General features: G+C 47.9%; 1 protein-coding gene across 5 annotated transcripts in view; it reads right to left on the reverse strand.

Annotated features, from left to right (window-relative positions):
• Positions 1–23,916, reverse strand: part of TG (thyroglobulin) — a 275,822-nt gene that overhangs the window by 231,737 nt on the left and 20,169 nt on the right. For all 5 annotated transcript variants that reach the window (XM_078353142.1, XM_035277468.3, XM_035277469.3 and 2 more), the window contains 9 exons: positions 23,096–23,680; positions 17,914–18,153; positions 13,816–13,953; positions 13,371–13,448; positions 12,714–12,826; positions 11,248–11,350; positions 10,060–10,260; positions 4,785–4,997; positions 3,353–3,507 (listed from right to left, as the gene is read on the reverse strand). In XM_078353142.1, coding sequence (XP_078209268.1) covers positions 3,353–3,507; positions 4,785–4,997; positions 10,060–10,260; positions 11,248–11,350; positions 12,714–12,826; positions 13,371–13,448; positions 13,816–13,953; positions 17,914–18,153; positions 23,096–23,680 — 1,826 coding nt within the window. The remainder of the gene's footprint in view (positions 1–3,352; positions 3,508–4,784; positions 4,998–10,059; positions 10,261–11,247; positions 11,351–12,713; positions 12,827–13,370; positions 13,449–13,815; positions 13,954–17,913; positions 18,154–23,095; positions 23,681–23,916) is intronic.

Genomic DNA, 23,916 nt, shown 5'->3' on the forward strand with positions numbered 1-23,916 from the left:
ATCAGGCCCTGTGTGAAGTGCTTGAAATATATTCGCTAGTTTAATATCCAAAACAAGTCTACAGAGTTGAGACTCTCATTACCCCACATTACAGATGGAGAATTTGCCTCTGAGAGGCTGAGAAACTGCCTAAGGTCCCACGGCCAGTAGGTGGTAGAGCTGGGATTCACAACTCCACTAACCCCAGAACTGTGTAGCTCTCAGAAGAGGGTAAAGAGAAAAAGCTTTGGGTCTGTATGTTGTCTCACTTAACCTGACCCTCCAAGGTGGGTTCTCCCAACCCCGTTTTACAGATGATTGACTGAGGCTTGCCAAGCCTGGGAAAGGCCCAGGTCACACTGGTAGGAGTGCTGGAGCCGAGGTTTGAACCCAGATCCACCTGACTTGGAAGTCTATGTATTGTCTCCTACTTCTGAAGAATAGGGCCCTCTCCTCCTTGACCTTAGAAGCTCTCTGTCTCATGGTCATACCCTGACATCTTGTTTAGAAAGCCCTTAGGACTAGGTCCCTGCTCAGCTTCCTCCTGACCCTATCTCTGTCTTCAGCATGGTCCTCAGCTCTCCATTCCCCTGGATTCCAGCACATTTGACTCCTTTCTGCATGAGGTTTAATTTCCCCATGTTGGAAACATATGTCTTCAGCCATTCCCTGCAGCTAAAACCTTAATCATCCTCAACACTTCTATCTTCCCACAACATATCACCTACTACCCAGTCCTGTGGGCTCTGTGGCCCCACCATGTCAAGATTCCTGCTGTTTCTCATGTTCTACACTCTGCCTGGCCCCAGGCTGGAGAAAACTGCAAAACTCTCAGCATCCTTTCTCAACTTCAGTGATTTCCCATCACATGCAGAGTAAAATTCACCATCCTGGCCACAGCCAACAAGGCCTTGAGCCATTCTCAACATGCACACCCCAACTCACAGTTCCCTCTTCTGCTGTGCCTACCCATAATGGTCCCTTCAGTTTTATGTGCCCATCACAGAAGCTCTGACTTTCTATTTCCTCTGCAGGGGTCCCTTTCCCCCAGAACTCATAGGTCCTCAGCTTTACCTCACTCCTATCCCTCCCAACAGCACCTCTTGGAGGCCCCTTCCTGACATTTCTATCTAAAACCCCTCTCAACTCACTGTCTTCCCTCTCCAAGGCCCGACCTGCTTTATTTCCCCTCTTAGCTCTTACCCTTACCTGATAGGTACTTGCTTAATGTCATCTCCCCCAAAGTACAAAGAGGTGATCTCATTCACTGCTACATCCTGAAGACTGTCATGAAGCAAATTCTAGCCGGGATCCTCTGAGCCCTCTTACTAGACCTCAGCCTGGCTTCAAAAGACTTGAATAAGCACTAATATTATTTCTAACTGTTCAAGGCCACACCCCTGGAATGACCCTAGCTCCTCTTAAAATGCCTGCCTAGAAAACTCAAGGCTGCCAAGAGAATTCATTATTTGTTCCAGCAAACACTTGAAGATGGGGCACCTGTCTCTAGCCTCTGTGGGAGGCTGCAATAGCACCGGCTAGCAAACCCAGATGGGTTTCACATCACATGGACTAGCTCCCTTTCCTGGTTTTTGCATTGTTAATTTTTCACTTCCCTGACTCTACTGAACCCCTGCTGACCCCTTCCCTATCCCCTCATTCTCCTTTTCAAATGCCCAGTCACTTCTCTACAAATTGAAGTTGAGTCCAGTTCATGCTGAACTCTTTTCCCCACTGTATAATATATTCTGATTAAAATCTGTCCTGATCACTTTAACTAGTATTGGCTTGATTTACCTTCGATAATTTACCTTAGTGCCTAAGTACATGCCTAACCTGTAGTAGGCACTTAAATATTTGTTAAATGTAAGAATGAATGACTGAATAAATATGGTCTACACAGACCTGGACTTGTTAAGGGATGAGAAATCTTGGACAGCTTATTTACCTGATGTCTTTTGTTAATTCCCTTGGAAATGGAGGGCTACTGATACCCACCAAACAGGGTGCTGTGATGATTACATGTAAGGAACGTAGAGCTTCTAGCCTGGTACCACACACAGCACCGAATAATTAATAGGCATCGCTGACACTGTTACTGTGAGTGTATTTCCTTGAATAAAAAGACCAAGTCTATTCATGCCTCTGTTTCTTTTAATATCAGTAACCGCAGCATATTGTTTTGTTAATAAAAAGAAAAAAAAGTATCTTCTCTAAAATTCTCTTATTTTTTAAGATAATTTACATGAACTCAACCCTAATGTTCTCCAAAATTCTTAACATGAGGTCCCAAAACTGAGTTGCTCTGATGATTTAGCAACCCTTTTTTTTTTTTTTTTTTTTTTTTTTGAGACAGAGTTTTGCTCTTGTTACCCAGGCTGGAGTGCAATGGCGCGATCTCGGCTCACCGCAACCTCCGCCTCCTGGGTTCAGGCAATTCTCCTGCCTCAGCCTTCTGAGCAGCTGGGATTACAGGCAGGTGCCACCATGCCCAGCTAATTTTTTGTATTTTTAGTAGAGACGGGGTTTCACCATGTTGACCAGGATGGTCTCGATCTCTTAACCTCGTGATCCACCCGCTTCGGCCTCCCAAAGTGCTGGGATTACAGGCTTGAGCCACCGCGCCCGGCCGATTTAGCAACCTTTAAGCAGAAAAATGATTTTTTTTTAAGGAGTAACCTTTAAAGATTCCTTCTCTAAACACTTATGGCTTCAAATAACCAAAGCTATTGAATATTGCACAGCTGAAAAACTATTATATATGGTAGGATGCCTTTCCAGGTGGCATGCAATATTCTTCTTCCAGGAGGGATCCATAATGCCTCCTCTCAGGTTTGTCTAGAAACACATCTAACACTGTGGTGTGCAGAGTACACTGAGGTTTTAGCCTTCCTACCCATGTTCCCAAGCTCTTTCTCTATGGATGGTGGAGGTAGTACATGGTGGTCACAGTTCTGTGATCAAGTCAGACAGCCTGGCCCTACCTTCTCCGGCTTGTATGACTCTGGAACAATTCTTTTAGCTCTCTGGCCTTCATTTTCCTCATCTGCACAATAGCAGTAAAGATAAAGTCCCTATGTGCACTGCATTAGCTAATTTATACCAAAGGATGCCCATATTAAGTGCTCAGTAAATGTTTGAGATCTTTATGTAGAAAGAATGGTCAATGATGAGATGGGTATGGATTCTGCCTCTGCTGCTATGTAATTAACCTTGGCCAAACTACTTCCCACTTCTGGGTATCAGCTTGCACACTGATCAAATAGTGAGGGTTGAACTCAAACCCTCAGGTTCATGTGAGCCCTCAGGTTCTCTGACACAGTAACCCTGAGTTCAGTCTGAGCCCTCACTGTGGGAAAGGTCAGGCAAGTACCTGGATCTGGCAGAAGCCACGGGCGGTCAGCTCATCCAATATGAAGACCTGAAAAGCCTGCAGCAAACCCGCATAGTCGGCACTGCACATCTTGCCCGGTGGGAGCTGGAGCTGAAAGTGCCCTTGGGTCTGGATGGTCTGCCACAGCTGGGGCCCTGCAGGTAAGCACCAGAGGTCAGCAGACAGAGGCAACAGGACTGTGGAGTTCTTTTCTTTGTTTGGGTTTTGCTCTGCAAAAACTAACCCTTCCTCATTTAGCTTGAAACACGTAAGCACTGACATTTTGCATTGTCATCCTGAGTCTAAGACCTTTCCAGCATAATGGCTTGTCTCTGAAATTACTGAGCACCCTCACAGCAAGCTCAGTACTACCTCATCGTGCAAACCAGAGTGCTTTAAAATTGGAGGTCCTGGACATCCTCCATGGAAAATCTTCCATGCCATCTTGCACATAGACATGGCCATGCCATCTGGTTTTTTAGGTTAAGAATAGACACCACAGATCATGGGAAAGCCATTCTCTAAGGTTGTTCAGTACACAACCTGAACAATCATGCACAGCAGCCTGCATTCAACTTCAGGAGATCAAGCTTTGTGCCTCTTTTCCCCAAAGTCCTTTGCTGTAGGATCAGTTGTGACCATCTTGGTCTTGATTTCAGCATAGCCAAAGTGGCAGGCCACTTATTTATCCAAATCACATTTTGAATTTTCTGGATGGGGACCCTCTATATTCCAGAGTGTTTTGCAACAAATGCTCTCCCGGACACTCTAGCATCAACCCAAAGCCTTGTGACAGTCCCAGGATCTCAGTCTCTCTCCCAGATGCTCTTCCCATTGCACTGGGTAGATCAAGGGCCAAGTCCCAGAGTGGGTTCAGTGTGTGATGAGGCTAAAGGAGCTCTGCTCAGGGCACTGGGAAAGAGAGCCGAAACTTACACAGGGCACGTGTTCCAGCAATCAGAACTGACAACAGACCTGGAGCAGAGTCCAGGGCCCCCTGCTAAGCCTGGCATTAGCCCGGGAAGTCCAGTTGGTCATGAGGAGATGCTGCTGGGCAGGGTCATTCAGAGGTTCAGAACATCTCTGAGCATGGCACAGCCACCTATACAGCTGTCAGAGCACCGACCTGCCCAGTATGTTTCCTGAATCCAAATATCCCAAGAAGGTTGGAAGGATGACAATTCTCTCAAGAAACAGATGGTTCCAGATAAGGCACATAGAAAGCCTAACTCCAGGGGTCTGTGAAGTCCATCTGCTCCTTCCAGAAGACTATGCTCCCTGGGACTGTCTCTCACCTCTTGGTGCCGCCTGGCTTACCATGGACAGGCTACATTTGGGTGGGGAAAGGGAGCAGCCACGCCTCCACATCTTGGTCCCAGCCCTAGCCCTGAGAGGGAGCGGGGTGCAGGACAGATGCTCTGAGGCCACTCACGTTGGCAGGCCCGGGGCTGAGGTGGCTGTGACTCCCAGCGTCCGCTTTCCAGGCTACATATCAGTGGCCCCGGTGGGAACACGCTCCGGAAGCCCTGGCGGCACAGCAACCGGCACTGCTGGATGGCAGCCCCTGTCGGGCCCGAGATGGTCTCACACAGGATTGTTCCACCAACCACCTCCGACACGTTGAACGGCAGTGGACACCGCGGGCCTAGGAGGAGGAAAGTGGAGCCATGGTGGACACCTGCCCAGCCTCAGGAGGGCTGAACGCATCTAGTTGTGGGTGTCTCCTTCTCACTCACACTGGGCCCTCCTCCTCTCCCCTTCCCTGGACCTGTCAAACTCTCAGGACCAGGCCTGGGCCTGCTCCCCTCCTCTCTTCCCTGCCCTCTACTTGGATGAGCCCATCCGTTCTCAGTCTTATCAGGCACCTAAGCACGAATGCCTCTTGTAGCTTCACGTCTGGCTCAGGCACTCTTGAGCTTTTTCTCTTCTCTAAAGCCAATTAATTACCACCTGGTCTCTTCACCTCAAAGCCCACCATCCAGGCCTGAACTTAGTATCTGCTGCCAAGCCTGCTTCTGCTTCAGTGCCCCAGCCACAGAGAACAGCACTGCCAGCCACCCAGCCGTCCCACGCCAGCAAGCTGGTGACCTTCCTGCAGGGTGCATCTCCTCTGTCTTGGTCACAGCTCATACCTGCTCCACGTCTCTTTGTTCGCATGGCCACCTCCATCATTAGATATCCTTCTTCTTCTGCCTGAGCTGCCAGCAAATGCTCTTTGCCAGGTGTCTGCAATTAGCCCTCACCTCCTGCCTTTCTGCTCCCACGTCCCACCCAGTCCCCACTGCTGGCAGAGAAATTGTGCCAGAGCTGAATATCAGCTCTCAACTCCCTCGTGTGCAGGCTGAACCTGGCTTCCTCTCTTCACTCTCATCTCATCAGTTCCCTGATGCCTCCAGGAATATCTATTACTCCCTGAACACATCTCCAAGCCTTCCCTCTGCCTGCTCCTGTCTGGAAGATTCCTTTTTGACCCTCAAATATCAACTCAACAAGTTCCGTTTTCTAACACTTTCATGGTTCTCCCAGGCAGGCTTAGCTTTTTTTTCAATTCCCAGGCCACCAGGTGTAGACCTTCCTTTTGTCAACTGTTAGAACCGCTAATAAGTGGCACTCTGGTCTCCCCACTGGGTTAAGTCCACAGGGAGAAAGAGGGCACCTGTCCTCTATTCACCCAGACCATGGCACACAGCTGCCCCAGACACAGCTCAATGAATATGAGTCAAGTAAATGGGAAAATTAGTGAATCAAAGAGCCAACAGACTTAGCATGAGAATTTCACACCAATTAGATTTAGTTCATTATCAGACTCAGGCACAGTCTTTTGACCAATATATGCTTTAAAATCTTCAATCTATAAAGAATATGAGGGTATTCAGGGGCTTTAAAGAGGAAGAATGATCTATTTTGATTTCCAGAACCCAACCCGGACTTTTTTTGTGATAATGGTCCCCGGTCAAGATTTTGCACTGCGATTTGCAGTGGGCTTCTTGAGTCGTCTCTTACCAAGTCCCAAGTGTAAGTGGGACAGCAAGAGTCCAGCTATGACTCTGAGTCAGCCTAAAGGCTGTGAGTCCTGGCCCCATTATTCACTAGTTCAGGGTCCTGGCACAAGTAATTAACTTCTCTGTGACCGTTTGCTCACCCATAAAGTGATGAAGATGGCCATAACACCTACCTCCTAGTGGGAATATTTATTGAAATGATTTACTAATAATTTATTAATATTTATTTCAATATTTGTTTATTAAACTACTAGGGGATGTGGAGTCTGTGCCAGCTACACCACTAAGAGCTTGACTAATAACATTTCATATAATGTTCCCCACAACCCTATGGGATAGGTCCCACTATCCCTATACGGATACCAATACTGGGGCACACAGAGGGTGAATGCCTCCTCTGTGGTCACACAGCTAGTAAACAGAAAACCCAGGACTCCAACTCCATTATCTTTACCCCAGAATCTACATCCTCTACCAGTGTGCTAGACGCACATGTGTATATGGGGTGTCAATGAGCGTGTAAGCATCCTTCCCATCTCTGTGAATACAGGTTTCCTCTCTTATCCCATAGGAATGATCTGCACCTGTGTTTTTTCCTTTTTTTTTTTTTTAACCTTCCTTTGCCTTTTGGAAGTGGGCCAGTGAGCGATCCGATTTGGCTAAGAAGAGGTTTTCCTCCTGGGGCCACAAACATCACCCAGGACATTGAGGCTTCTCTTGCCAGGGTTCCTACCCTCCCCCGCAGACCTGTTTTCTCACAGCCTTATTCCCTGTGTCATTGAAATGAGTGACTCCCTGGCTATGGTACAACCCAGCTGGCCCCCACAGCCAGGGAGGAGTGGCTAAGAAGAGAAGGAAGAAGTACAGAAACTAAAATTAACTGAATACCCCAAGTGGGTGCAGCCCCAGAGGGGATGCTTTACATCTTTAACGTCAAGCAATCCTTCCAAAATTATACCACTGGGAGTCCTTATTGCTATTTTAGAGATGAGGAAAATGGAGTCTGAAAGGAGCTAAGTGGCTCGCCTGGGGACATGTGTTAGTGATTGGACTAAAAGCCAGACCTGCTTGCTTCCACCTGCCATCTTCCAAGAGCAACCTCCTCCGCTGGGCATTAGCCTGGTAGCTCAGAGCACAGCACTTCCTGCTGTTGGGCTCTGGATGGGAAGTCAAGCTGTCAGACTTCCAGGGCCTCACCTGTGAGACGTGGCTGGTAGCAGCGGAGGAGGCAGTATTTTCCATGAATATGACATTGGATGCAAACAGAGGCAACTTGGTATCTGTTCTAGTCCTGTCCCTAAGTAATACCAGAAAAAGTAGTAATAATATGTATTTATTAGTGTATTGGTAATTCCAGTGCTCAACAGTTTACAGAGATTTTATTCTCCATTCTTATTTTACAGATTGAGACACTGGGGTCCACAGAGGTGAGGAGGGACCAGTCCAAGGTCACCTGGTAAGTGAGTGGTGGAGCTGCCATTCAAGTCTGTCTGTCAGCCCCCTGACTCCCTATCACGCTCTGCAGTGAGTCAGCAGGAAGAGGCTTTGGGCGTCTCATGTTAATGCCACCTTCGCAGTGTATTGAGCGTGGCCAGCCTCTGACCTCAGCTCCAAGACCCCAGGAATATTCCACTCTTCTTTGTTTAAATGAATGGTGTTTCTTAGTTCCTGATCACATGACCAGGAGCCTGGTCACTTTAAGACTCTCAGGGAACCTGGGCAATGTCCCAAATTACCACCTATATTAAATCTCTCAGCTTTTCCCAAACTCCCTTGCCCTGCTGTGGAATCGGAAGAGGCCAGTGCTGACTGTTCCCACCACCATCCACTCCATCTGCACCTGCATGGGGCAAGAGTGGCTTGCCAGACCCCGCAAGAATCAGGGATCTTCCTAGACTTCCAGCCAAATCCCACCAGCCAGTGGGGTCAGAAGAGCAGGTGAGCACCTACCCAACCATCAAACCCACAACGAAGTCCTTACAAATGTTAGCTCCCCAGCCTTGAAAACAACTCAGCCAATGAAGAACTATTCCCCTATAAGGAGAGGAAGCCAAAGCTCTTCCTCTGGACATATTTATCTTATTTCTTTCTTCATTCAACAAGGTCACTAAATGACCTTCTGGAGCTTTCCGCCTGTCTTCTTTTAAAGCCCTTACATCTGTATAGCACAGGGTTTCATCAGCAGGACCCCAAGTTAAATCCTGGCTGTTCCACTTGCTAACTGTGTGACTTTGGACATGTTCACTAACCTATATGAGTCTCAGTTTTTCCATCTGAAAAATGGGGAGATAGGAGAGCTCCATCTATTCCCCTGCATTGTTGGAAGGCAAAAATAGGATAAGGGATGTGAAAAGCAGCTTTGAACAGGCAATCTCTGTATACATGAGCCATATCATGGATGTCTACATGGTCAAGCCACGTAGAGTCTTCCTAAGCACTAAAGGATTTGTTCCCCAGACCTGTTCCTGGAGGAAGCCACACCAGTGTGTGTCCTGGGTCTCAGTGCAGACCACTCCTAAATGATCTGCACTAAGACCCAGGTCTGTGTCTGATTGTGTCTGACTTAAGGTGGACCCTTCACTTCTCTCCCTAGTTTGGAAGCACAGGGCAGACCATTTCACTCATACATAACCATGGAGCACCTGCTGTGTATCCCTATCCCGCATGGTGACAGCCGCTGAGGGTTGCAAAGATGCAGATGACACGGGGCCCGTGTGGAGGGGAGCAAAACAGAACTTGAAGGAAATGAAGTGTGGTGAAGAGCCTTGGGCACAGTACAGGGTCAGGGCATGAGGGAGTATGGAAAAAACTGGAAAGCAGCCCCCGCAAAGAGAGCAGGAGGACTCTTCCCTCCCACCCCTGCTTCTGAGGCTCCTCCCATCTCTTTACAAATATCAACCAGAAGTATCACTAGATCTAATTGAATTTCCCTGCAATTCCAAAATGTTGCTGAGAGATTAGAAAATGAAAATAATGAAAGAATAAGAACATCAAAAGAAAGGTAACTGTGCAGACGCAGAACCATTTAGCACGGTGTTTCACAACTTTGCCAGACCCACCACCCCAACTTGTACTGAGTGTTTTGTAATGTCTCCATGGCCTGCCCTGAAAAGAAATTCACAGATAGTCTAACCCACCTATTTATACAAATTTAAAAATGACTGCAATGTCCTGTGACTTGAGATTGTTAGAGAAATAAAAGGTTAAGAATTTATATTTTAATATTTAACAATATAGTTCAATATTCTATATATTCATGTGATATATATTTCAATATTTGACATTCACTCAATTTTTTGTAATAGAAATAAAAACAAACAAGTCAACATCTCCACAGATTCCTCAAGTGCCCCAGTAAGGATGGAACCGTCACACTGAGATCCTGCAACCACCGTCCTTCTCCCCATCTGAGGACACAGAGATTGAGATACCAAACCCCTGAGCGGGATAGCCCCCAAGCTTCTTGAGGTGCCAATTCCAGAGGTTCCCTGCTCAGGCTCTTTCTTACTTCAGTTCCCAGCAGGAGCGTCTTCAGGAAGTAGCCGTAAGTTTTCATGTGATGGGACTCAACCACAACTACGTTCCTCCTGCGCTTCCTGTCTCCTCTCCCACCCCCGCCTTCCCAGCTTCTCTAGAACTTCACCCCGACTGCATCAAAGAACAGATATGCGGGCCCTGTGGTTCCCCCAGGGGTTTATGACTTACTCTCACAGGCGGGCTGGCTCCCGGCCACACGCGTCCCGGGCACCTCTTCTCCACTGTCCATGACACACCAGCAGCTGCTCTGGGCCTGGTTGCATTGCACTGGGAAAAAGCCCCCGTCCTCTGCCCCACAGGTCGGGACATAGCCTGGGCCGATTCTCCTGGAGAGGACTCCATTCTTGAGCACATTGCAGAGGCTTGGGCCTGACACAGAGACAAGCCAGATGAACTAGGCAACCAGCTCCCACTCCCTGCTTCAATGCCCACCACCCATAGCCACCCTCAGCCTACCTGCCTGCAGGGCATTCCAGAGGCATGGGGCTGCCTCCCCACCAGGAGGTTAAATGACAACAAGGCAAAGACTAGGCCTGGCTCAGCTCTGTACTCTCTCCCCACCACCGCCTGCCCTTAAGCAGCTTAGAGTCTTAAAGGAGATTCAACAAGCACGTGAACAGGTATAATTCTATGAAATAAAGGCAACAATAGTGTAGTATAGGAGCCTATGGAGGAAGACAGAGGTGAGCAGAGGCTTCCTGGAGGGACAGATGTGTGGTCTGAGCAAGAATTTGTCAGCTGGGGGTGGGGAGGGGACAGGCGGACAAATTGCAGGTGGCACCGCCAGAACGCATGAAGGCCCAGGTGGAAGAAAGTGCTTCCTTTTTCAAAATTCTGACCAGAATTTATCACAACTTCATCCTGAAGCAAAACTGATGGAGAAGAAAGAGAAGCCAAAATAGACACATGGGAGCCAGAAGCACAGGGCCCTCAAGCCATGCCAGGGAGCTGGAGCACGGCCCCAAGGATCATGGGAGCATTACAGTGTCCAGGCAGAGGAGGGACATCTGCACGTTAAAGACGGCTTCACTGTGGAAACCAGATTGCAGAGCTGTACATCCAGCGAGCCCTCCAAAGGCCCAGGGCCCCTTTGACAGTGAGCAGTGCCGGTTTGCACTTCTCAGACACAAGGCACAGCCTGCTCCCTACCACGTTTGCTTCTCCCAAGAACCTGCAGAGGTGTGAGAATATTGCCCTATTTCACAGATGAGAAAACTGAGGCATAGTAAGGTCAGCAGCTGCGCCCCCACAGCTATGGGAGAGGAGGAGCTGATACATGAAGCCAGCTTTTCGGACTCCACACTCAGTGCCCCACAGGAGAGGTGAAAAGCAATGTCGGGAAGGGCTGCCACTCACACTGGGCACTGCTGTTCAAGCCAGGCAGCAACTCTTCTCCTGATGCACGGTCCACACACCAGGTGCCAGCCTCCGATGCCTGCAGCCTGGCATACTCTCCTGTCTGAGACAAAGCCAAGGTCACGTCAGTCACTGCTGCAGGCAAGATGCTCTAGTGGCCAACCTGCTGCTAGCAGATGTCAAAAGTGTCCCTTCCAAGGCAACTGATGATGGCTTCTTCAGATGGAAAGACGTGGGGGTCGGGAGAGGTGCTCTCCTGTTCCCAGCCCTTTATGTGCATCATTTAATTCACAGCTACAACACCCTCATGAGGTAAGGACCACCATTCTCCCACTTTCAGGTGAGGAAAACTGAGGCTTTCTCAGAAAGGGAAAGTGGTGTGGCAATGCGTCACAGCTGGTGAGTGAGAGGCAGATCAGGCCCGGCCCAAACCCATCTAGACCCAAAGCCCCGCCATACTCCTGGAGCAGCCTCACTAATTCTGGAAATGATTTTGGCAAGCACTGCAGCCCTCCACAGGAACTGGGCTTGCAAATCGCACCTCAGAGCACCTCTCACCTCTGCTCTGGAGTCACTTGTCCTACATCGGACACGGTAGCTTCTACCTCTCCTTCTCCCTGAGCATCAGTGCCCAGGATGAAACAGAATTGCATTCCTGCAGCAGGTGCTTTCTGGCCAAGATGAAAAACTAAATGGCATTGACTAATTTCTCTATGAAGCTACCCATAGAGAAACAGGGGTCCCTGTTTGGGTCCTGGACCCCCCATTGGGTCCCTGTTTACTGTACCTAACAATAACAATAAGGAAGCCTGTGCTTAGCACAGTCCAGTTTCACAAGCTTCAACGCTGCTGTTTCATCTGCTTCTCACCAAGTCCCTGGAAGCTGAGCAGAGTGAGTGATGGTGTTCCTACCATCCTATTTTAGAAAAAAACCACTGAGGTCCAGAGACTTCCCTCACTTGGCAAGTAAGTGGGTATATTCCGGGCACAAATTCTTTCTCTAGGAGCTCTACATCAGGACTTCACTGAATGATGAATTGTTACAGTCACCCCAGGACCCGGGGAGGGACAGAAGCTGGTGTCCTCCATGTGTGTTGGGAATCTGAGGCACAGCAAGCATAGGGCCTTGGCCAAGACACCTTTAGGAAATCATGACAGCGTGTTTTGTTTATTTTTCAAAGAGTTCTTATGAAAGATATTTCCTTGGAATCTCAAAACAATTCTAGCATTAGTAGGACAAAATATGGCCTGATCTTATGATTAAACAAAACAAACTGGGAGACAGAAAAGGTCAGCAAACGGCCCAAGGTCACAGAACCAGGTTCTAGCAGGCCCGGACAAACTCCCCAGCTGAGAACTCCATGTGAGCTTTCAACTAAGCCAAATGTATTGACAAAAAGAAAAATCATCTCCAACCAGGGGACATGGGGCAAGTCCCGGCTCCAGTCCTGTGCTTCCAGCCTTACCTCTAGGCAGGCTGGGATGAACAGGTCTTTTGGAGTTGGGTTTCCTTGGGATCTAGCCTGTTTCCAACTGGAAAGCAGCCCACTGCTTTGAGATTTCTCGCAGGTGGTCGGGCCTGTGGGAGAGAGAGGTGTTCTTAAAGGACTAGTCATGGGAGCCAAGGGGAAAGAGGGGAGCCCAGGCTGACCCCAGGTTTCAGGGTCATGGGCCTAGGTGAATGGAGGTGCTCTTCACAGAGAGGTGGAGCCTCGAGGAAAAAGATTCATGTGGGACATGTCAGCCATGAGATGCCAAGTGGACTGAGGATTTCACAGGACTGAGCCTCAGGAGAGGGCTTAGGGCTGCAGGTTCCAATGTGAGGCAGTTGCTGAAACTTCAGGAGTGGCTGAAACTGCCCAGCAAGCATACAGGGAGGTGAACCAGGGCTTCCTCATCAGTCTCAGCTGTTTCCTCCCACCTGCAAAGCTGGAAGCATCAACTAGGAAGGGCCTAGGTCAGCACAAGCTTGCAGACCTGGGGGCTTAGGAAAATGTGTCTGGCTTCACCCGGAGCCTCGCTGAAGGGCTACGGAGTCTCCAGCAGTTGAGCAACCTCAGCTGACTAGACCAGTGATGCCCACCAAGGCGGGTCAGGAGGGGAGCTCTGCAGGTTTCGCTTACACTGTGGGATCTGCAGAGAGCGGGCAGTCAGCGAGGCAGGAATGAACTCTCCTTTCTCATCTACACACCAGCAGTGCCCTGGAAAACAGCCAAGGGGAGGACATTCAGGAATCGCACTGAGGACTTGCCCCTGAGTGTCCCATAAACCGCTTTCCTTCTGTGTACTCACAGCAGTGCAAGCCTGGTCGCCTGCTGTCCCCAGTCTATACCCCCAGTTGAACATTGTCCACGATCACTCTGATGCCCCCAGCAACCACCCACTTGTCTTTCAGGCTGCTAGAAGATTCCTGCTCCTGTTAAACTAGCGAGATAACTGGAGGTCAGAGAAGCTAAGGAATTTGTCACCAGCTGCTAAAGAGGAGCTCAAGGGTCCAGCTCACTTGCCTCCCAGTGTGGGGTTCTGTCCTCTAAAATAAAAAAAGGAGCTGTCACTTGGCCACCTTACCAGTTCCAGCATAGCATTGCATGGGCTCCCAACTTCCAAACGCATCGCACTGTGGCATGTAGGGACCTGACCGCAGGCGGGCGGATGCTCCAGCATTGTTGTCCAGAGAAAAGCGGCGACTCTGATAGAAGCTTAAGGCTGGAGTCAGGGAGGGAGAAAAGTAGAATATGACCACCTGCCCTGTGTGGGCTCTGATGCTGAGAACCACCACGTGTGTCCTGGTTCCAACATAAGAAGGCCTTCTTATTTACTGATTTGACAAACATTTCAACTCGCAGTATTACAGAGGCTCCTTGCACAGTGGGAAGGCACTCAACAGATTGTCCTTTAAGAATAACACTCAGGATGAAGCTTGAAAGAATATTACAGTAGACCTCTATGATAACTTCCATATAGAAATAATTAGGTTAGTGAAGTGTCTTGGCACATGAGGTAATAGTGATAACAGACAGGCTCTATACTCACGTCATGTGCGAGGCACTATCTAAACACATACCTTAATTAATTTAATCCTCACAGCAACCTAGAAGAAATGTCATGTTTTCCTTTTTTTTTTTTTTTTTTTTTGAGATGGAGTTTCACTCTTGCTACCCAGGCTGAAGTGCAATGGCGCGATCTTGGCTCACCGCAACCTCCGCCTCCTGGGTTCAGACAATTCTCCTGCCTCAGCCTCCTGAGTAGCTGGGATTACAGGCACGCACCACCATGCTCAGCTAATTTTTGTATTTTTAGTAGAGACAGGGTTTCACCATGTCGACCAGGATGGTCTCGATCTCTTGACCTCATGATCCACCCACCTCAGCCTCCCAAAGTGCTAGGACTATAGGTGTGAGCCACCATGCCCAGCCCATGTTATCCTATTTAATGGATGAGAAAACTGAGACAGAGATGGATTAAACAACTTAACCAAGGGCTCACAGCCAGAAAGGAGAGGGGTTGGCCTTGGAACACAAGAGGGCAATCGATGTCAGCTGCCCTCGTAGGTTACCCTACCAAACTCCTACAGTTCAGTTCTTTACCCACTTTGAAAATTTGTTATCCACAAAATTGGATCAGATATTCACAGCAGCTCTATGAAGTCAGAACTTTCACACCAGGTGAGGACATGGAGGTTCAGTGAGGGAGGTTATATGACAAACCAGTGGCCACCCCACTAATAAAACTGCACCCCATCCTCAGCTCTTGCAGTCCCTGTCTGACTGGGCTCTGCGCATGGCTTTCTCCACCACCAACATAGTACCTAGTGTACTCATTTATTGTGTTAGATTTGTCTCTTCTGCCCTAACACGCTCTTTGGTGCAGAGATTTGTGTTTATTTTGCACATAGTGGAGTGTCTGGCTCATAGTAGGCACTCAAGAAATAACCAATTGGGAAAAAAGAGTGAATGAATGCATGGGGGGGGGAGGAAGACGCAAGGGTGGACAGCAGGTGGGAAACACATCAGCCTGGTCCGGGTCTTACCAGGCCCAGTCTGATTTGCCCTAACCACCGCCTTCCTCCCAGGTGGCCATGAACTGTCGCCTGAGCTCTTTCTCCACTCCTGCTGGCGTTTGAGGTGGGTTGGGGTTCCTTACCGGGATCCTGGAGGGAGAAAGGCTGCATCTGGGGCGGCATTGTGGGCAGTCACCTGCAGTCCATTGGGACAGTTCTCCCCACGCCCCAGCTTTCAGAAACAGGCTTCCTGGCTCCAAACAGGAGAGCCTACAGCTGTAGGATGCCACCAACTCACAGTCAGAGCCCATCTGGGGACAGCAGGACCCACCTTTGAAGCAGCTCCTACAGTGGACAGAGTTCTGGAGTCTGCCAGGCCTCCTGCTGCATCCCGGCGCTGCACCTCCTAACTGAGATCATGAGCAAGTTGCCCAGCCTCTCTTGGCCTATTTCCTCATCTGTGGAATGGGTCTAACACTCACCTAATAGGGCAAGTATGATATTTACATCAAAGGAGTTGATAGGCATCAAGCACCAAGCTGCGTCCATTTATTCCTGTGGCCTCCACCACCCTCATTAGGCCCTCAGACATGGCTGCCACGTTCCAGTGGCCAAAGCACTTTGTTCCAGGCCCCCAGTCGCCTGACTCTCAGGGAAAAGACCAGGCCTGGCCCTGTATGGTCCCTTCCTCTTTTCTCTACAGGCTCAGACATGCAGAGCTGAGCATGTGGCTACTTGGAGAGGAACTTCTCAGCTCAACTTCTGAAGAAAACACCCTCATGCCGTTCAATGACTAATATTGCCAGCACAAGTGATGTTCCCTCCGCTTTTTCCTCCCTGACCAAAGTTGTCACAACTGAAGGGGCATCAATCCCACTTCTCTCTTTGATTACCTCAAATCCTGTCTTTGTACAAACATGTAAAACAACAGGGTTCTTCTCAAAAGCAGAAGTCCCCAAGTCTCTGAGGAACAGACAAAAGCAGTGTCTGGGCAAAGGGTTAGGGGAGGGGATAGAAGAGAGAAAGAAGGAAGGAAGCAACAAGGACGGTTAACCACCATCTGCTGAGCTCCCTGTAGGTGTCAGGCACTAAGCCACCGACCAGGGATACAGAAAGAATAAGACACAGTGTCTTGTCCTCCAAAAGAGATGTCTGGTGGGAGAGAGAAGCAGGAAACAAAGATGGCACTCGGGAGACTGTCACATGATATTAGGAGAACAAAGATCACTGAGACCCAATCCCACGCTGGCGGTAGACACCCTGGAATGCCTGGAGTGGATGGGAAGGCAGGGAGATAGCCTCCTGCTGGAGGGCTTCTCTGACTCGGAGCAGATGTTGTTGGGGAGGATTGCTTTGCTGTTTGGTGATTCACGCCTGGAAAGCTAGACAGGGAATCAGCTGAGACCATTTGAAAGGGATGGGGATCCTGAGGAAGATTCAAAGAGAGATGAACCATTTGTCCTGGTCAAGTTGAAGTGGGGTCAGTGAGAAAACTTGGAAGGGACCTGCCTTCCTGCTAGAGCAGCTGTGAGGTCGTGGAGGAAGAACAAGGGCTCTAGGATGAGGCAGAGCTAGGCACCGCCCTCAGCCACACCTGCAATTAGCCCAGTGGGGAACAGGAGAGCTGAGACGATGAGCTGGAGGACCAGGTCTCCAGGCTTTCTGTCCAGGCCCACTGGTTATCGGTCGGGTGAACTCAGGCAAGTTTCCACATTTACAAAGAGTTGTGGATAGTGACTACACCATCATCCTCCTGGAGATGTTAGATTAAATGTGAAGATCTGACAATCTAATTAGCATAGTAAGTGCCTGCTCAAAGTTTAGAATATTGTTTAGCTGGCCAGGCACTGTGGCTCATTCCTGTAATCCCAGCACTTTGGGAGGCCAAGGCGGACAGATCCCTTGAAGTCAGGAGTTTGAGACCAGCCTGGCCAAGATGGTGAAATCCCCCATCTCTACTAAAAATGCAAAAATTAGCTGGGTGTGGTGGTGCACACCTGTAGTCCCAGCTACTTGGGTGGTTGAGGTGGGAGGACTGCTTGAGTCCAGGAGTTTGAGCCTGTGCTGAGCTATGATTGTTTCACTGCACCCAGCCTGGGCAACACAGCAAGACTCCATCTCAAAAAAAAAAAATAGAATATTGTTTGGCTGTCATTATAGGCCACAAAACTGCAGGCTCCCTGAGCTTATGCCTCTGTCACATGCAGGTAGTAATTGATGCCTTTTGGAGCTACTCTCAGGATTAGATGAGATCAACGTGTCATAGTTCCTCAATAATGAGGGTTCCTCTCCCCTCCCGCTGTGAGATATTCCTGAATCCCTGGAAATGGAGGGAAGCTTTGGAGCAGGCCATGAGGGTCATATAAATATTCAAGGGCTTGGGTCCCTCACATTTTAAAATGAATACTTGGCTTTATGGGAGCTGCAGGTGCCATCTGTAACCGGCCCTAGGGCAGATTCACTGGAGAATTAGGGAGCATTTTAGAGATGCTCCAGCATTCCAGCTTTGACTGGTATCCCAAACCACTTTGCCTTTTCCTTCCCAGGAACCCACCAGCCTCGGGAAACCAAACCACAAAATCCTCAAGATCACTGAGGAGAGACAAAGTGAAGCTCCTGCTTTTCCAAAGGAATGCAGTAAGAAAGCTGAAGGGCACAGCACTCACTAGACTGAGCCGCCAGGCGAATGGCATAATCACTGCCACGCAGAAACTGCTCCGAGAAAGCCTCCCGGGGCGGGAAGAGTGGAGGAAGGCCCAGGTCTTCATTCCTCAGCCAGATTCCCTTGGTCACCAGGAAACTCTCCCCCAGAGGGAACTGAGAACTGTTAGAAACTGAGACAATCTCTTCCGCTTCCCTAATGAACTGCAGTACGCGGAGCTTCACTTCCTCACAGGAGCCAGGACCTAGGGGAATAAAAGTATCACAGATGGACATACTCACCAGGTCGAGCTCCCTCTGATTCCCAGGAGGCATGTGTGCCCTCACACACACACTTACACTCCACACACACATACACATACACACTCACATATATACACACCACCCCCCACACCACACACACACACACACACATACCACACACATACACACACAGATACATACCACCCACCATACCACACACATCCACACAAACCACACACATACATACACACATACATACCACACACACCACACACATACACATACACAAACATACACACCACACATATACACATCACACACACACAGTACACACATACAGATCGCATACTCACCATACACATTCACACCCACCACACACATACACATACACACACACACCACCCTCACACACCACACACATACGCACCACACACATACACACCACACACACAGTACACACATACAGATCACATACACACTGCACATACATGCACACCACACATATACATATACACATACACATATATACACACCACACACCATACACATACACACCACACATACAAACCACATACATACACACCACACCCTACCACACATACACCACACATGCACTTATACAAATGCCACACATGCACATACACAAATACACACCACACACATACACACCACACACACACACATACACACACCCTCCACACATACACCACACAAATACATACACACATACACAGACACATCACACACACATCATACACACACACCACACATACATACCACACACACCACCCACACCCATACACATCACACACAGTACACACACACCACACACATGCACATACCACACCCATAAATGCACACACTGTCATACACACATATAGAAACGCATCCCATAAACACCCACCACACACATAAACACATGCATCACACGACACACATATACACACTACACAATACACACACACACACACGTGCATTTTTTTCCTCAGCTGTTTCCTTTGCAGCAGCTCTTTCCACAAGCTGGAATGTTCCTCGTTTTGCCTCCACACTCTCATTCAGTCACCATTTGTGGAGGGCGCACAGCATAAGATAATAACTAACAGGTGCTTCATGCTGCACATCATTCTAAGCATATACACACAGACAGTCTGATCTCTGCAACAGCCCAATAACATATTCTTATGTTACAGGTGAGAAACTGAGGCATGGAGAAGTCATATAACTTAAATGAACTCCCAGCTAGCAAGTAGCTGATTCAGAATTTCAATCTGGACATTCTCACTCTCAGAACATGATCTTGACTAGCTGTCTCCAATGAAGGATGGACAGATGATGGATGGATGGATGGATGGATGGATATCAAAAGTTGAAGGGAGGCACTGTAGGTTAGCAGAGAGTTATTCCCCTGTGAAGAGGAAGGAGTGTGGTGCTCAAAGACCTTTGGGTTCAATTGTTGGGTCGTTGATGAGTTGTACAACCACGGATAATGCACTTAACTTCTCTGAGCTTCAGCCTCCTGATCTGTGCAATAAGAAAAACATGGGCTTTTGTAATGAGCCTTTGAGGTGCTGCAGTTGAAGTGCCTGGCACAGCATCTGGCACATGCTGTCCTTGGCATTGTCACTTAGCAAAATCCACCCTCGCCATATTTACTTCAACCATCACATGGTGAATTCAACAGTGGGGGTGTCACTGGATTCTTTTGAGAGCATGGGGTCAACAGAAAATTCTGACGTCTAGAATTTGAAGATACTGATTTCTTGTTCAAAAGGATGTTATCAAATAAATTAATCTATTAATCCTAGGGATTTTGAATCTCTGAAGCAAAACCTCACAATTAAAAACCTCTGCTTGCTCTCCATTTCTTCTAGGATAAAGTGAAAACCTACAACTGGGCACATAAGATCTTGTAAAATCTGTCCCCAGCTGGGTGCAGTGACTCAAGCCTGTAATCCTAGCACTTCAGGAGGCCGAAACAGACACGTAACTTCAGCCCAGGAGTTCAAGACCAGCCTGGGCAACATGGTAAAACCCCATCTCTACAAGAAACACAAAAATTAACCGGGTGTGATGGTACATGCCTGTAGTTCTAGCTACTTGGGAGGCTGAAGTGGGAGAATTACTTGAGCCTGGGAGGTCAAGGCTGCAGTGAACTGAGATAGTACCACTGCACTCCAACACAGACAACGGAGCAAGACTGTCTCAACAAAATAACAATCTGTCCTCAACTTTTTCCACCTCTTCTTTTGTTCCCTCCTGTGCCCCCTCCCCTCCTACATCAATAACCTTTATTCCCCCTCACTCATAGCATTCACTCAGTCCTTGCTATTTCCTCTGTCACAAAGGACCTGCCACATCTTGAGTGGATAAATACCTCTTAAGATTCATCCCTGTCATTGGGATCAAGCCAATCTTTACCCAATCTTCAATGATTAGTACTCCCTTTCTCTGAGCACTCTCCACCACATTTTCCGTGTACATACCTCTGTTCCATCATTGCCATTTATGACATTCCTGATAACATCTCTGATTTCCCCACTGGTCTCCGAGCTTCTCAGGGCAGACACCATCCTTCACATGACAGTCTGCCCATCATACAATACAGTGCACACAGTAGGCAGTTCATAAATGCATATTAAATGAATAAAGCAAAATTTCAAACAGTCCAGAGATAGCAAGGCAGACTCAAACTCCTAGAGGCCTGAGTCATCACCTGAGCATGCATGTAGGAAGTTATTGGTCCTTTCATTACTCACTATCAATTGTATTAATCCAGCTACCACTTAATAAGTACTTCCTATGTGCCACTTTACATCTATTACCTTTTGCAATTCTTCCAACAAGCCTTTGAGGCAGTTATGTATTGGAACTCCATCAGATTTTACAGATGACACTAAGACTCAAAAGTGCTAGCCTCTCTTAAGTCACGGAGCAGTAAATGGTAGAACCACGGTAGAAGGCAACTACTGTTCTGTCCCCCAGGCCAGTCCTCCTCAAGCTTTTGGCTGCATTCAATTCCCCTGGGAATATTGTAGAAATGCAAGTTTTGATTCAATAGGTGGGGTCTGAGATCCTGAATCTTTAATGAGTTCCCAAGGTGAATGCCAATGCTGCCGGATCACGCTTTGAGTGTGATCAAACCCTTTCAGTTTGTAAGGGCATCCCCTTATAAACAAAGGAGTGTGAATACGCAACCTCTCCCCCCGCAAAATGGGTATTTCTTTATAAGGCATATGCATATACTACTAAAATAATATACTACATGTGGATTTTTAGCTGTTTCAGCTGTTAATATTTAATTGCAAAAATAAAAATATTAATAGAAATGTCAAAGGAAGGCAGAAAATACTGAATAGAGAAGGAAGTTCTAACATTTTCTCCCTAATGGATGATCTTGTACCCAGTCTCCTGTTACTCAATGAAAAAAGTCTAGTTCTAACACTCTATCCAGCATTCAGACTAAAGTAAGATAGTCACAAGTAATCCCAGCATTTTGGGAGGCCAAGTCAGGCAGATCACCTGAGGTCAGGAGTTCAAGACCAGCCTGGCCACCATGGTGAAACCCCGCCTCTACAAAAAATTAGCTGGATGTGGTGGCAGGGGCCTGTAGTCCCCATTACTCAGGAGGCTGAGGCAGGAGAATCACTTGGACCTGGGAGGCAGTGGTTTCAGTGAGCAGAAATCATACCATTGCACTCCAGGCTCGGCAACAAGAGTGAAACTCCACCTCAAAATAAAATAAAATAAAGTTACCAGGTACTTTTGGTATAAACAATTGAGGCTCCTAAAATTGCATACAAATAGCACCAAATTTAATCTTAGATAATTTAAAATTATGGGACCATCCCCATGTAAGAAACCCAAGTACTGGTATGGAGTATGACTCTACCAATACCACAAAAATAAATAAGACTTCTTATTTAACAGTCAGGCCAAGACCAAGGTGTTAACCTCGAAGGTTGCATTGCTAGAACTTGACATTTGAATGGAGAGTCCTTGCATTGCCATCTCTAAGCTGTTCAAAATGCCAAGGGTATTACTGTTCTCCTCACATGGCACTTTCACCCAACATTCTAAAACTCCAGTTGTCACAGAAACCTAAACTTTGGCTAATATCAAAATAGCTTAATGGATTTTAACACTACTCAGAAAGGTCCAGACAATGTTTAACATTGCAGAGAATGAATTGAGAGCTTTCACAGAATGGCTGTCCTCTCACCTATATTAGCAATGGCTGGTTAGAGATATTCTGATTTGGTGATAACAGTGTTCAACCTGTCTGGTTCTTCTTTCAAACTGCTGGCGCAGCTACGGCAGATAAGGCATTTTAACCAATGTCAGCGTCATTCTATTTATGGCTCAACTTTCCCATAAATTGACCTGCCACAGAGCTGACTGTATAGACTTCAGTTAATAGCTCTCCAATTAGTCCCTTAGTTAAATCCTTCCAAATCAATGAAAGCCACTTCAGGTGGCACTCTCCTGAGGTCTCCGCATGTAGCAGCATTCTATGCAAGTAGCAGGATCACTGTAATACTCATTGGTCAATTAAAAGGTGCACCTAACAGGAGAGATTACTAAACATTAACCATAGAAGGATAAGGGCCAGGTCATCTCCACTTTTACAGCATTCATCAGCTCTAAGATGAAGATGCTTTGCACACAGAAGACATCCAGTAAAAATCTAAGACACCGATTGAAGTAATCAATTATATGAAAGTTTTAAAATATACTGCATCTATCTTGCCAACGCCTGACTGTGGGGATGCAGGGAAGTCCCTTCCCTCTGTGAGCCTTGGTTTTCTCAGCCATCTCTAAACCTCATTCCAGCTTTGACATTTAATACCCTCCCACTAGACATCCTTTTTTAAAAAAAAATTACACACACACACACACACACACACACACACACACACATTTAGCACTTCATATGCGTTAGCTCACATGTTGGGAGCTTGCTTGGCTCAGTTCGCGTTCCTTCCAGCTCTTGGCCAGCCTCATCCACACACCAGCAGTTCCGAAGGTCGAAGTGTGCCAGAGGAGTGCTGAAGTCTGAGTAGGGTCCCGGGTATCGGCTCAGTTGGCCATTTAGGATCTGCCAGAAGAGGTAGGGCTCCAGGAGGACATTCTCCCTGGACTGGAGCCGGTTCCCTTCCAGTGCTGCGAGTGGGACATCTTGTAGAGAAGGGTATTGTGACAGCACCGGGAAGACACCTTGCTCGCCAGCCTCATACAGACTTTGAATAAAGAGACTGAAGTTTCCAGAAGCTGCTTCTCTGTAGCTCACGATCTTCACTAGCAACTCGGCAGGCGTCAGCTCCTGGCCCTTGTTCTGAGCCTCCCATTGTTGGTACCACTGGAAGACCTGCTCGGGGGGCCCATCGCATTGCACTTGTCTCCACCGCCCGTCAGCACGGCACTGTGGGATGTAGGTGTCGGGAAGGGTGGGTAGCATGCTGGAGTTAGAGAGCAGGGCCTGCACCGTCCAGAGGAAAGCTTGCTCAGCCTGTAATTGACAAGGTGTGGGGCCTGGGGAGAAACGATGAGCAGGTGTTTAAGAAACTTAATAAGCTGGAAAGACCAAGATAAAACCATTTAATTGTCCAAACTCCATCTAAACCCTTATGTAGCCATAGAAATCCCATGAAGCTTAAATGTGTAAATAACATCTACATAGGCCTTGTCCAGTGACTAACTCAGCACCATCGACATCAGTTGGTGATCAGCACTGCAGAAATGTGTGCGGCAGTTCTCTAAGGTCAAAC

This window comes from Callithrix jacchus, chromosome 16 (genome assembly GCF_049354715.1).
Source record: "Callithrix jacchus isolate 240 chromosome 16, calJac240_pri, whole genome shotgun sequence".
Classification (NCBI taxonomy): Eukaryota; Metazoa; Chordata; class Mammalia; order Primates; family Cebidae; genus Callithrix; species Callithrix jacchus.